At 41.9% G+C, this 14,160-nt stretch overlaps 1 protein-coding gene across 1 annotated transcript in view; it reads right to left on the bottom strand.

Moving 5' to 3' along the window:
* The window catches only part of LOC147731089 (uncharacterized), a 407,202-nt gene that overhangs the window by 229,851 nt on the left and 163,191 nt on the right, over positions 1–14,160 (bottom strand). The window contains exon 5 of the mRNA XM_086956055.1: positions 1,975–2,394. Coding sequence (XP_086812181.1) covers positions 1,975–2,394 — 420 coding nt within the window. The remainder of the gene's footprint in view (positions 1–1,974; positions 2,395–14,160) is intronic.

Raw genomic sequence — 14,160 nt, 5'->3', positions numbered from 1 at the left:
GGGTAGGCCGTAGCCTTCTGTAGTGGTGCAGGGTGGGGCGGGTGGTGTGGGGTCTATTAGGACGTTCTTTGTTTCTATGGCTCTTTTGTGTCCTTTTCTTGGGTCTCCACGGATGTGCGTAACCCGCTGGGTGCTTTACTGTGAGGGGAGGAATAGGTACCTTATGCAATATGGTACCCATGGCATTGTTTCTCCTGAACTAATCGACCTGCCCCCAATCACGTTCGCTATTTGTAATATTGCTCGCCACTACCACTGAGGGGCGGGTGCAGTAACGTGGAGTTTCCCCAACTTCTCTTTCTTTTTAATATTTTTGTTTTTTTTATTTTTAGGGTTGGGATGTATAGTGATTGCAACTGATCTGCTTCTCTAATGGTTTCTTCATTACTGCGGAATCGCTGTTCAGCTTGTTTCTGGGTGCATGTGGTCGGGCGTGGATACTATCATTGCGAAAACATAAATGAACCTACATCTTGCACGCTATGGACTTCCTGATTACTGTTTTTTGGTTGCACTGTAATGACATAGTTGAATTACTCTCCACCACGTACACCGGGTTGCTACCTATACTACTAACCCTTATTCTTTTATATACAAAATTAACCTCCTATTATCCTATGTCGAGTGGTTCTAGTTAGTTAACAACGCGGCCTTACAGCGTCTAGTAATATCATCCAACCACTCTGTGCCTTTAATTGTTGATGGTGCTCTCCAGTTTTGTTCCGTGGCTGGCCTCCGGGTTGTAGGCCCGTATTTGTATGCATCCATTTCTCCAAATAAAGGTTTTCAAAAATTAAAAAAAAAAAAAAAAAAAAAAAAAACTAGAAGCGGTGCTCAAACCGACCTACATTTTTAGTTCCTTCTATATAGTCCGGTAGCACTGAATTAACGTACTTCTCAAGGACCTTTGGGAGAAAGGTAAAAGGGATATGGGCCTATAATTGGAAGCCACTGCAGGGTCAGCCATGGGTTTCTTTAAAAGAGGAATGATTTTTGCCTTTTTCCAGCAGCTGGGTACTGGTCCCTTTTCGCGCGAACTATTCAGAACTAAATTAACAGCAGGATTTATGGTCTCTGCAATGTTCTTCTAAATATTTTCGGGGCATGGATCATAGGGAGATCCCGACTTCAGTGTTAGCATGATGTCAAGAGATTTATCTAAAGTAATGTTGAGAAATTGGGTAAATGAGTGACTAACCCCAGAAGGCAGGGGGCCTGCACTACACATCTCATCAGTTTCGGATGTGCCCACAGAGGCAAATGATTGGCCTTTGGGTGCATTAGAGAGGCATAGAGGTTGTGATCTAATTCAATAAACCACATGCAAATGTCACATTGTTCTGATAAGGATGTCTTTCAGCATTTGCCATTGGGTGTAAACTCTGGAGCCAACTCTAGCAGATGTCTCCTCCAAAGGTGCCATAGTTGCCATTAGAGATGAGACCTTAGGCCAGTGAAAAACCAAATGAAGCTCAGGTTAAAGAGGTATGGGAAAACAGGAATCAACGCTACAACTTTAGTCAGTGCTTTTATATGTTCAGATTTCATCTTATGTTGAGCGGATGCAAATGGGCTAGAGCTGCACGTTGCCACTTGGAGAAGCTGGAGAGCTATTGAGGGGGTAACGTTTCAGGCTCAAGTATGGCACATGTCTATTCTTCCCTGCAGATTCCTCACCTTATGAATATTCTCCATGCAAAATAAGACTCCTAAAAAGTGAGATGGTTAGACGAGGAGAAAATAGGGAAAATAAATCAAATATTCAATTTAAGATTGCCTTGAATCATAGAAGTTAATGAAGAGATTTAATTTTGCCTTAGGATTTGGTTTAAAGACATTGCACACACACATATATGTATGAGGTATTAAATGTAAAAATATGTCATAATTCCGGCTTACAATATTAGTAAAAAAACAATTTGTCTTACCTCTAACTGATGCACAACAAGGTCTTAAAATTGTATATCTACTTACGTCTAACAACTGATAGCAGATGTGTTTGATGAACAGGTTCTTCAAGGGCCTTGTGATTTATAGTCAGACAGAGTTCTGCTCCGTCATGTTTGTCTGCATCAGGAACTATAATGATCCTGCATGAAAGGATATAGGTGCCATCCCAGTGAGCCTTGATATCCGCTTGACCATTAATGGAACCAAAATGTTCAGCCATTTCAAAGTTATTCAGAAGAGGCACTGTGGCTTCCATATCATTTCCATCAGTATGTCTTTGACTTGGCCAACTATAAAACACTGTAGACTTTTTTCCGGGTTGCGAAAATGAGAACTTGACAGTGATTCTTTCTGGCCTGAAGCCAGTAATTTGACAAGACAAAGTAGCTCTTTCCATGTGCACTAAAACTTCCTCACCAGTGATTTCTGATACCTTTGGTGCAACTGAAAGGAAAGCGAAATGGAAGTCAATTGATTTCATTTTTTTTTCAAATTCTTTTTATTAAAATAAACAATCATGACAGGCTCCAAAAACAGTTGCATACTGTGCCAGCATAAGATAGTATGTGGACACACAGAGGGCAAGGTCACTTATAATACAGTTCCAAACATTTTGGTCTGCCTACAAATGCAAAAATACATGCATAGCGGTAGGAGGTTATGGAGGTCAATTGATTTTCATTAGAAAAAGAACATCTGCGACAATAGACCAAGCTCAGTTGCGAATTACTGTATAAACACAAGCTGACAGATTTATCAACACTTTGCACCGGTGCACCAAAAATCACGCAAACCAGCACAAAATGCTGATTCATAATTTACATTGCATTGCAAAACTTTATGTGCAATATGTGCTGCTTTGGGTTACTTTAAGTCAAAAGGGTGTCCCGTGGCAGGTAGATGGACATTCCCATGCTACCAGCCATTGTTTTCAGGCAAAGCCTTATGTACTAACATTTGTAGGCCAAAAAAGTACTCCTGCCTTAAGGAGGCTAAAGTAGAAGAAAGTTGTTGTTTTTTCTCTAAAATTCCCCCCATTGTGTATGGGAAAAGGTTTTACTGTGCACTTTGCATGTGTGCTGTACATTTTCTCTGATTATAGTGTTTTTGAACTGGAACTGGAACCTTTCAGAACAAAGCTATGCTAGACCTCATGCACACGTCTTTGCATTACGGTGCAAAGGGGTGTGGTTGGCACTAGGAGGCATAATAATGCACAAACGCTTGGAAAGTCAGGAGCACCATACTTTAAATATGTTGCTGTTCTGTTTAATCTCACACGGGATGGAGTGCAGCAATTTGGTTGCTGCTCTGCATTGAATGACAATTTAGTAAATATTAATCAAAACACACAAAAGAGGCCTGAGGAGATTTAACGACCAACAGGGGGCGGCTCCACTCTGAGCAACACAATGAAGCACCCTGGGTCTAAAGTGAAATGGGAGGGAGTGCGAGGAATCCCTTTTAAAGGACAGTATACCTCACCCCCTTATTTGTGGCTGGCTTCATTATTGGATACCTCCTATCAGTGCAAACCTTGTCGCAGTGCGGGCTATAACCTCCTCTCTGAGAGGGAGGTGCTCAGGGATGTTTTTATAGTATGGTAAAGAGGTATACTAAAACATTCAGATGAGCTGGGCGTGGTGAGAGTGTGAAAGGAGAGTGAAAATGAGATAAAACGAACTAACTGGCTTTGCGGGAAAAGCTTTGATGAGACATCCAGGGGTCAGGATTAAAAAGGTGTAGACTATGGCAAGAGGAGTCCACCTGTCATGGTTAGAACTAGTCGACATGTTTCAGCCGTAGTGCCCTCCGTAGAGGTGGCAAGGCTTTCTTCAGGACCATATGAACGTGCAATAATGAAGTGAGTTGCCATGCATACCAAATTTAGTTGGTGGTTAGCAAAAGGATGCAACCAGCTGATAGGTTTATGAACCAATCAAGAGTTCTGCTGGTCAGCATTGTCCCTGCATAGTCAGGTGAGCTAATGGCGCCTTACTTTCGGCGCACGCACTCGAGGTGGCGTCCTAACCCTTAACGAAGGAATCCTTGTTGCTGGTTCGTGCGACCGTGAAATCGAGAGAGCTCCAACTAATTAGTTAATATACCATACACTTTCTCATCAGTATTCTGGAACTTTATAGTGCTTTTCCAATAGAATATAATGTCTGTTAGTACCAATTACATATGACGATGGAGCCAGTTTGAAAATGCTACAGTTAGAGCGCAGAGTCTATGGCTTACGAAGGAAAACCCGGAAGTGGATTATGATATTTATACCTTTGTTGGGAAGCAGGGGGGTGAGATGGAATTCAACATTTGTCCTTTAGTAGTTAAAGTGTGAATGAGCGTTAGAAGAGAATTTGCTTTAAATAACTAAAAGGTGAGGAAGGTGCGATTAGAATACTCCCTTAGGAGTCAGACGGGATCTGGAAAATCTTAAGCAGTGGCCCCGAGGACCAACAGGTGGTGCTGGCGGCTCCACATCAACGTTGTTCTGCGCAGGATGTGACGTTTGCGGGCATATATAGGTGCCATCCATACCTATTGACATTAGTTCCTTTCTTCCGTGCCTAAAGACGCAGATCAGGAGCTACCCCTCCTCTCATTTAGAGAATTTGTAAAACTTTCTAAACTTTGTGCAAAGAAATATGTCAACTACCAAATCCGCACTATTACAGTGTTCAAACCCAGTGGTGAATGTTGCAAACAAATGTCTGTGACTGACCTACATGTGATTTGCCTGTAGTACCTTGGGTTGGACCACAACTCCAAGGCCTGCACTGATGAATTGCCTTGGGGTGCATCAAAGCAAGGAATCTGAAAAGCGAAGCTCTTCATGGTGCAGCACTGAAAGACTCCACACTGAAATTCGTCGCCGTCCAAAGATAGGTCTAAGCGCTGCTCGCTCATCATATTGTCTTGGCAATCTTGCATTTCTTGGATTTGACCTAGAATTACGAATTCCAAGCAGAGCTCACCTTTGTCCTGCTACTCTCAATCTCATGAGAAGCCATGAGGGCAACACTGACTTCAGGACTGTGACCTGGGGGCACACTCTACTGCAGAGTTTATTCCAAGCCTTATTTCGTGGCAACCAGAATTTCCAGGCCCATCGGCCATGCAGCAGCAAATTGAGAACTACCGCAAAACTATGCAGCAGCTTTTTAACATGTTACTGGCTCTCTCTGCCATGTCTGTGGCCCCAAAGAGTGAAAGCCCTCTCACCCTGATTTCCACCGGCCAGTCTGCCCTTGGTCTGGATCCCTGAACAGAGCCAGAGAGCACCGCTGGAGCCAACATCGGTACTGGTTCTCTCTCTGATGCCACAACCCACACAGAACATGAACCGACCCTATCAACTCTAGATGACGACGGCTAACCCACTGCTGAATGACAATGAGACAGCACCTCCTTAACCTTGACCAAGGCAGATAACTTCATTGTCTGAGCCACTATGCCTTTACCACCCTTCTGTTTTGGATACCTTGCCATTGCCTTCTGAAAGGGCTCTTGTTCTTCATGAACTATTTGTCTCAGACTCTTATAATGGGGGCTATGATGCTGGGGATAATATTGAACAGCCTGTTAAAGATTGCAGGGATCTGTTAGCATGAGCTGAAAGCCATTTTGTACTTGGCAGCCATTTTAGGTAGCCATGCGCCTGCCATGTGCTTTCTCCCTCTTCCAGAGCCTTGAACATGCTCAGAGGGGCCTAGCTAGTAGAATGAACCTGCTCTTATGTTATAACTGTCAGGCTATTCTTGCTGATGTAGGGAGAACTGACTCTCCTACCACTTTGTTGATCAAGCAAATCTTGTATGCCCATATTAGTCATTTTGCATGCTGGTACATGCCAGGACCTTCCCTTAGTTTTATGCTGACTATGTAAACGTATTCATATATAAGGCTCCTGTTCTCTGTACTCCTTAGAATGCCTCATACAGTTACCTGAGGGTACTGTGTCACGTAGTCTCTCTCATCTGAGGTAAATAAATATGTATTTTGATATTACAGCTTCTGTGCCAATCTCTTCTTTGTTGATTTAAAAGGACCAGGTGTATCAGTGAGACACCTCAGAAGGTTTCTATCTTCTTCAAGCCTTACTAAAAGGAAAACTGGTACGAGGACCTTTAGGATTCCAATGGTCAGTCCAGTGTACACGGTGGTACCATAGTTTCCCCTGGAGGCCCTGCCATTGAGGATAGCTCCTCCTTTGCAATGGTTGTATGAAGAGCGTTGGAGGTTCTCTACCTTTGCCATAACTTGAGGATGCTGAATGTTTTGACAGTCGTACTTCAACGTGGCCAAACAGATTAAGAGCCTCTTCTTCCATGTATTGAGGCTCCAACAGACTTGCTGTAGGATAACAGGGCCAAACCTTACTTGATGCCTAGATTGCCAGCCACCATTGCCCTTCTCCAGGTAATCCAAATATCTTACACAGCACCCCACGCCTAAGATCCTTGCGGTCCAGGGTCTGGTCAGCAGGGTAAATGCAAGCATGTTTCCCCATTACCTATCCTTACAGGACCTTTTTGCAAGTGGATAGCCTCCACGATTCCTATTTTCACCCACAAGCCTGCCCCTTTGGTCTGTAAAAGGCAACTGGAATTTAGAGTCCCACAGAGCATAAGAGTTGAGGCCTGCTGTACTTCCAGTTGTACTAGAATTGGTCTGTGCTCTTTTGCAGGCTATGCAGGACAGCTGTAATGAGACAGGTTTGTTATTCACTGACTCCCTGGGCAGGGCTTTTGGCACCAGTATGGCCTTTCGGAGGTACAACTAAATGCAATTTACAGGCTTTGCAGGAGACCGCCAGGCTAGCCTAATGGACATGGTTCTGCACACTTGTACTGACCAAACTTGATGGGGAGGCACTCTCTTCAGAGGGAAGGACATTCATAATTTTCCGGTATTCTTTGCTCCACCTCACTCCTCTAAAGAGGAGGAGATACTTCACAAGTTTGATATAGAAGCGGAGAGCATTTCTGGGATCCATCATATCAAGGAACATTGGGTAAACAATCAGCTCTTTATTGGGTTCACTGGAGCAATGAAAGAAAAATCTGTGCAGAAAATGATCATCTTGCACCGGGTCATACTATGCATTAGGGTTTGCTACGCACGGACCAAAAATCAGCCCCCTGAAGACTTGTGGGCTCATTCTACCAGAGCTTCTACCACTACATTGTCTTGAACCAGCACATTGTTTGCCATTTGTCAGGCTGCAACGTGGTCGTCATTACATATGTTCACAAGGCACTATTGCTTAGACAATCAGGTCTACCAGAAAGGGAACTAGCAAAGTCATTCATTCTGGACTTTTTAGTTAGAGTCAGATCACAGACCCACCAAGGAAGTATTGCTTGGATGTCTATTCAAAATGTTCTTCTGATAGCGACTTCTAACCCTAGATTTCTCACACTGACGCTCCCATCACCCTGTTCCATGAACTGATCTTGTCAGATGAAAAGATCTCAATTCAGGAATCTGTATAAGGGTCACAAACAATTGAATTGAGACTTCTGCGTCTGCAGACTCAGAGCCAAGAAAGCAACTGATATAAGCATGAATGGGCGATGTTGCCATAGGCTCATGCATGTGACTTCTGGCGCAGAATAACTTTAATGCTGAGCTGCCAGCACCACCTCTTAGCACACAGGGGGGCTGATGAAGATTTTCTGGATCTAGTATGACGCTTGAGGGAGTATTCAAAAGGTGAGGAATCTGAGGTTATGTAGGGCCTATACCTTAGGTATTGCTCTTTCTGGTAATTAACTAGCATGAATTGGTGTCAACCCAGGCAACATATATAGATGTTCTTTAAGGTCATAGGTTTTACATAGGTGCAGCGACACATCGGTAATTAAAATTGAAACATCATTCAATAGAAAATCCCATTTTGCACTGTTCATATCTTTGTAGCAATTTCTGCTGAATTTGCTGACATTGGTCAAAAGGAGAAGTAAAATGAGGATGCTGTTAGATTCCTATGACCAAATCTACCTTAAAAATGTATTCAAATGGGGCAGCAGAGCAAAACTAATGATTTTTGATTTAACTTTAAACTCTCCATCGGAGACTTTCATCACAAGCAATTAAAAAACAGACTAAATAAGCATGGCATTGCCAATTGCTCTGGCCTTCAGATGCTAGTGTTATGGTCAAAATAAAATAAAAAATATTAAAAAGGGTAAAAAATTACATTTGTTGTCACTTAAACATCTTTAAATGGATATGTGTTTTTAAATAACAAGACTTTTCAGTTATGTAGTACTTTTTAGTGAAGTATTATTTGTGAAAGAGAGAAGAATAAGTATGCTATGAAGTATTAAAGTGACACTGTAACATTGATGTATAACGAAATAAAAAATCCCAGGTGACTACAGATATTTCATTTTCCTTAATACATATCTATTTGTAATATTAAGATTAAACATATTTTGTATTAAATATGTAGAATAAGATAAATGAACTACTTTTATGCAGATGTGAACAATGTGTACAGCCTTTGTACAGCCAATTAGGCCATCACGTGAAGCATTCTCACCCATATGGTATGCTATAGAGAGTAGAATCAAAATGTAAATGACATTTAAAATAGACCAATTGATGAAGCCTACTGACAAAACACCCATCTATTACTAATGATTTTTCTTTAAAAAGCAATGGGTTGGTAAGACAACTCAACCTGTCGCAAAGACCAGACCTGAATCATTCTTGAAATTTTGGAAGCACGTAGTGCTGGGCTCTATTTTGTGCCTTTTTTTAGTTTGCTGGATTTTCATCCAGTTTTTTAGTTACTAAGCAAAAATTAAGTGTCCAGCCAATATAAATATAACAAAGGGGTATGCACACTGACAACACTTTCAATTCAATTCAATATACTTATTAAAGATTTGGAACTCCTAGGAGGTCCACATAAAATGCATTCATAGAATTACAAATAAAACAGAAACACAAAACCAACATAATCACAAACCATCATGAAATTATCAAGAGCCTGACTTCGATTAGCAAAATTTCAATAAGTCAAAACAAACAATATTATCAGAAAGCCCTGATCATACAGTACTTGATTTTTTCCACATCACAACTCCTAGGATGATATAATGGACATTATATAAACTGACAGTTCATTTAATAAAAACTAAACGTTCCATTTCAACTAGAGAATCAATTTAAAATTAGAGACAAAGTAAAATATGGGCATAATCAGACCTGTGCAAAAGGCAATTCAGTAGCAACCAGCTCACAAGAGAGAAACCTCCTGAATCCCACTGCATATAAGTTTTTAGAATTAACAACAGAACATAGTGGGAAGCAAAAGCAACCTAACCCTAATTATGAGAAAATAGCAGTTAATAGCTGCCTATCAATGTGCAAAATACAAATAATAAAACTAAAGACTAGCTAGCTAGCTAAAAGGCTGGCTAAGAGGATATCCACCCGTTTGAAAAGTGTACTAAAAAGGCAAGAGAAATTAAAACGTTTTAATCCCACTGCTTCGTTTTTTGTCCAAAATTGATAATCTCGGGTTGGTGCTACATTTTATACACAATCTTATAAAAACATAATTACAGGGTTAAAATATATACATGAATTCCTTAAAAAATGTAAATAATTTTATGCACACTGCTTCGTTTTTAGGACAAAAGATATAATCTCGAGCTGATACTACGTTTTTAACGGAGTTTTGTAAAAACATCGGACGGAGCCAACGATATTGGCTCCATGTCAATGCTGGACATTCAAACAAAACATAGTCCAGAGTCTGGGTGCTCAGCATACACAAATTACAAATGTTCCCATTATTTGGATTCTGAGACCAGTTTGCTGTAAGGTCATTTAAGGGCAGAAGATTCATGCGACCTAAAATAAGTTAGCGACAAATGCTGTGTTCTAAGTTCCAAAATAAATATTTTTGTGCAATTCTCAGAGAGTTTGTCCTAATTATTAGTTTTAATCTTTCTTTAGAGTTACAGGATTGAATGTCTCTATCGAAACTAATTCTGCCACTCAGAGTTTTTAAGAGAGACTTAAATCCTAATGATGGAAGGGTAAGCACTGATTCTTCTTGTATACTAAAGACTTTTAGTGCCAAAGAGAAATCACGGTGAAAGGAGTAGTTATCTGCCTTAACGTCAAAGATTTCATGGCATAAGACAACTCTTAGTGAATCAGGGACGCTATGTTTTAGCTGATAACCCAAAACGCAGAACCCTGGATAAGACTTGAGTATAGGAGCTTATCAAACCAAATTCCAATCTGATTGCTGCTGTTGGAACTAAGGTGTTAAAATTACATATTTTTCGAAACATCTGGCCTTCAACCTTGGTCAAAAAACGTTTATTTTCGAAAAGTGGGCCACAGTATATTTTTGTAAGGAAGCCAACTTTCTATTCAACCCAATAGGAGTTAAGTCCATTACTACTATATCGTCTGCGTATAGTAGACATGCAAAAGGACGGGTACTGATCTTCGGGACATTTCCATCATCTTGAGCAAAGCAACCGGGTAAGTCTGCTAGCAATCGGGTAAGACACTTTCAAATAAATTAGGAATGGGTAATAAAATAAAGTAAGAGCATAGTGGAGATTTGATACTTCGGGTAAAGGCCGTAGCTTTGCAATTAGCAGAGGTGGGCGAAGTTATTTTGAAGACAGGTCTCAAAGGCAGCTGACAGGACTCCGATTGCTCTTCAGTTTTCCTGCCCTGCTGCAGCAGTTCTGGGCTCACAAAATGAAATAAAGATAAAGGCGACCTCGGGCACCTGAAAGCTACAACAGTGCTCTGTGTCTTGGATGTCAATTAGGGTTCGCCTAGGGTCACAAAAACCTCCCATAGGCAACTCGTTTCGATCCTTGCCATCTTGCTAGCAACACGTGCTGGCTGGAACTCTCTGAGCCAGTGTGACAGTGAGCAGTTCTTCCTGCCCTGGCTTGTGGCGCCTCAGCAGTGTCAGCATCACAACAGTATATCATCATTGCAGCCAGGGCTTTAAGTGGGATGAGAAAACTAGGGGTGTCTCGTAGAGGCGTGGCCGCTGTAATTAAGGGCGTGGCTTAAAAACACGTAAGCTACACATCTGTGTTTAGCATGGTGTGCTTTCAATGGTATTTTGCTGCTTCTGTCCATTTATCCAGATATAGAATACACCAAGCAACATTACACCTATAACAAGCCAGGACTATTGGATTTGTCAATGGTTGTAAGTTGCATAAGATAAATAAGCAACAACAACTATAATTTTGAAAATACAACCCGCTCTTGTGGGTGAGGTTGTGGCGTAAGGCTAGAACAGCCGCTCTTCGAGCAGAGAAAACAGGTTCGAGCCTCATGTCCTGTTATTAAAAAAATTAACATCCCCTTGTGTAATGTAATTGGTGCGCATGTGAAGCGCTCCAAGGTTGCGCTATGAAAAACTAGTCTCTTTTAGGTTACATCAAAGTGATGGATTGTATAATTGCAGAGATAAGGTCTTTTTTTCACACTGAAGGTAAAAATAGAGAGTTCTATAGGAACCCGTCTGGGCACCAGCATTTACCAGCAGCACCCGACCCAGCTCACTTAAAGTCCTGATTGCAGCTGAGCTGGCGGGCTGGCTGCAGTGCCAGTCAGGGTGGTAGTGGTAGCCATGGTGATCAAGAATGTATCCCCTGTCAATGTTGCTGAGTGAATGAACACTAAACACACAGCATGGCTGGGCCCGATAGGCCAGTTAAACTTAGTACACATGCTGCAGCTAGTAGCACATATGTATGGATGAGAACGCGCTGCGCCCACCACCTGCTGCACTATACCCGTAACTGGAGAAGTGTGGCTCAGGGGTTAGAGGCGGCAGACCCGGAAGCTGAGATCGGCCCTGGACCAGGGTTCAATTCCCCGCCTCGGCGGGTCTTGGGCTAAAAAATTCCACAGACTCGATAATTCTCGCTCTGGTGCCTTCTCGACTCACGGGTTCACACTCTGCGACTCTGGGCAATAGCTTGCTTAATCTCCACAACGGCCCCTCGCGGCGGGATGCCTGGCTTTCACCTTGTGGATACCCTGCCGGGGTTATCTCACAGGGGAATACCAGGACGGGTTCCGTAAGCAAGCACTTAGATACCGACCTCGGTCAGTGATTTGCGCTATATAAATACATGTACATTTACATTCATTCACATTTACTGAGGTGGTGCGATAAGTGTACCTAGTGCACTTGTGTCCCAGGGCCGTCAACCTTGTAGCGCAAAAGCACTACTAATGTTGGCCTTAGCAGAAATTATTAGCCAGCCTCTCCGCAGACTTTAAAAGCTGCGATGACACGCAGCGCGCAGTGTGCATGGTTTTATCTCTCGTAGTCGGTCAAACTCGTGCCTCTAGTGATTGACTACTTCAGCGGGCCAACTCAAGTTCAGGGACCGAACCACTAGTATATGCAGTAGTCCGCTGTGCTCTCTACCATTCCTATGTGACTCTTAGAGTATATCCATGTGTATCCCTTCCGTATGTATATAGAGATAACTCTAATCACTAGTATATGCAGTAGTCCGCTGTGCTCTCTACCATTCCTATGTGACTCTTAGGGTATATCCATGTGTATCCCTTCCCTATGTATATAGAGATAACTCTAATCACTAGCATATGCAGTAGACCTTTGTACTATCTACCATTCCTATGTGACTCTTAGAGTATATCCATTTGTATCTCCTCCTTGTGTGACTTTACATCTTGTACATTTGCAATTTTTTCTGTTTGTTTCCTCTTTGTAACGCATGTAATCCTAAGTCCTTATGTTTTTCAACTAGTTCTTTTGTAAAGCGCTCTGTCACCTTCGGATAAAGTTCGCTCTATATAAAATCGCATATATAAAATAAAATAAATAACTCCCAGTCCCGACCAAGCCGTGTGTGAGAAAGTGACAAGTGAAGCAAGTCAGGCTGACTGAGTCGGTTGGACCTCGGACGCTGGGGCAGGTCGTGTGAAAACGAGGTATCGACTCTCCGACTCCCATTGTGATGGTGCATATGCCAATCATTGTGAGAAGCAACAACATGTAAGATTATCTGTAGTTTGTACTCTGTTTTTAGAGTTGACAATTCACAAAAGAACAGGATGCATGTCACTCTGGGGGTGAAGGTAGGGAAAGGAGGACAAAGCACCGAATATAAGTGCTTCCTCTGCTATGTGTAGATGGAGCGTGCTGCAGGCTCTGGCCTTGCCCTCTTGGACACAGGAACACATTGGCACAACAGCAGGGGCAGTGCTTTAAATGGGCCGGCACTTCTAAATATTTAACTCTTCAGTACTGGAGCTCCTCCTTGTATATTCAGCAGTTTTCGGGCAACAATAGACGTGTCAAGTTAACTCTGGTGATTAATGTACCTGCTGGAGAGAGAGGGGAGTGTTGTCTAATGGTAGTTTTCACTAATGTAACGTAGCGCAGATAGTTAATATGCCTGCTGCAAATAAAATGTACCATGTATACCGAAGAACAATATTTTATGTGGATAGCTCAGTGGGTTACTACTTTTGTCAAAGAGATGTTATTGTGCAGTTCATAAATTACATTCGTAATCTAGCACAGTGAGCTCTGAACTGCCATCTAAGAGCTGCATGGTACATGTTAGAAAGTTATGTTTTTTTCCCAGTCTTTCTATCCTGATGTTGCTAAGAAAGATTTGCTTGGGTAAAAATTAATTCTTATTATTAAAGTCGGCCCTTGCCACTGTATTATGTTCTGAATTCTGAGTTTGTGCTTCTCCAGACCAAGCACTCTTAAAAAGGGCCTACCAGTATGGATGCTATGTGACTCCTACACCTTGTATTCTCCTTTGCCTTCTGTAACATTTTCTATTGTTTCTGTATGTGTGTGTGCGATGGATTTTGAAAATGTTAAAAGTTTTGCTCTAGGAGCAGTAATTAATGTAGTAATTTGTAAATGGGGACTTTAACATCCGTATTGGTGAAGCAAGCATTCAAGCCTTGGGCATTCTGGCTGTTAGATAAGATGTTTGGTGCTGAAAAGGTATGTTCCACATTAGATTCTCTACTAGGCACACTATGTTATACTGCCTTTAATTTTGATCTACTTTTGAGGCACCACGTTTGTTGAAGAGACTAAGAGCCATATTTACAATGAAATTGTTGGGTTGCAGGGCCATGCTCTGACATTTAAAAAACGCAGGGATCCACAGTATTTACAACACAGGGGTGTACAAT

The sequence above is a fragment of the Lissotriton vulgaris genome, chromosome 2_1 (genome assembly GCF_964263255.1).
Source record: "Lissotriton vulgaris chromosome 2_1, aLisVul1.2, whole genome shotgun sequence".
Taxonomy (NCBI): domain Eukaryota; kingdom Metazoa; phylum Chordata; class Amphibia; order Caudata; family Salamandridae; genus Lissotriton; species Lissotriton vulgaris.
The sequence above is the reverse complement of the archived record's forward strand: the minus strand, read 5'-3'. Positions and strand labels throughout refer to the sequence as shown.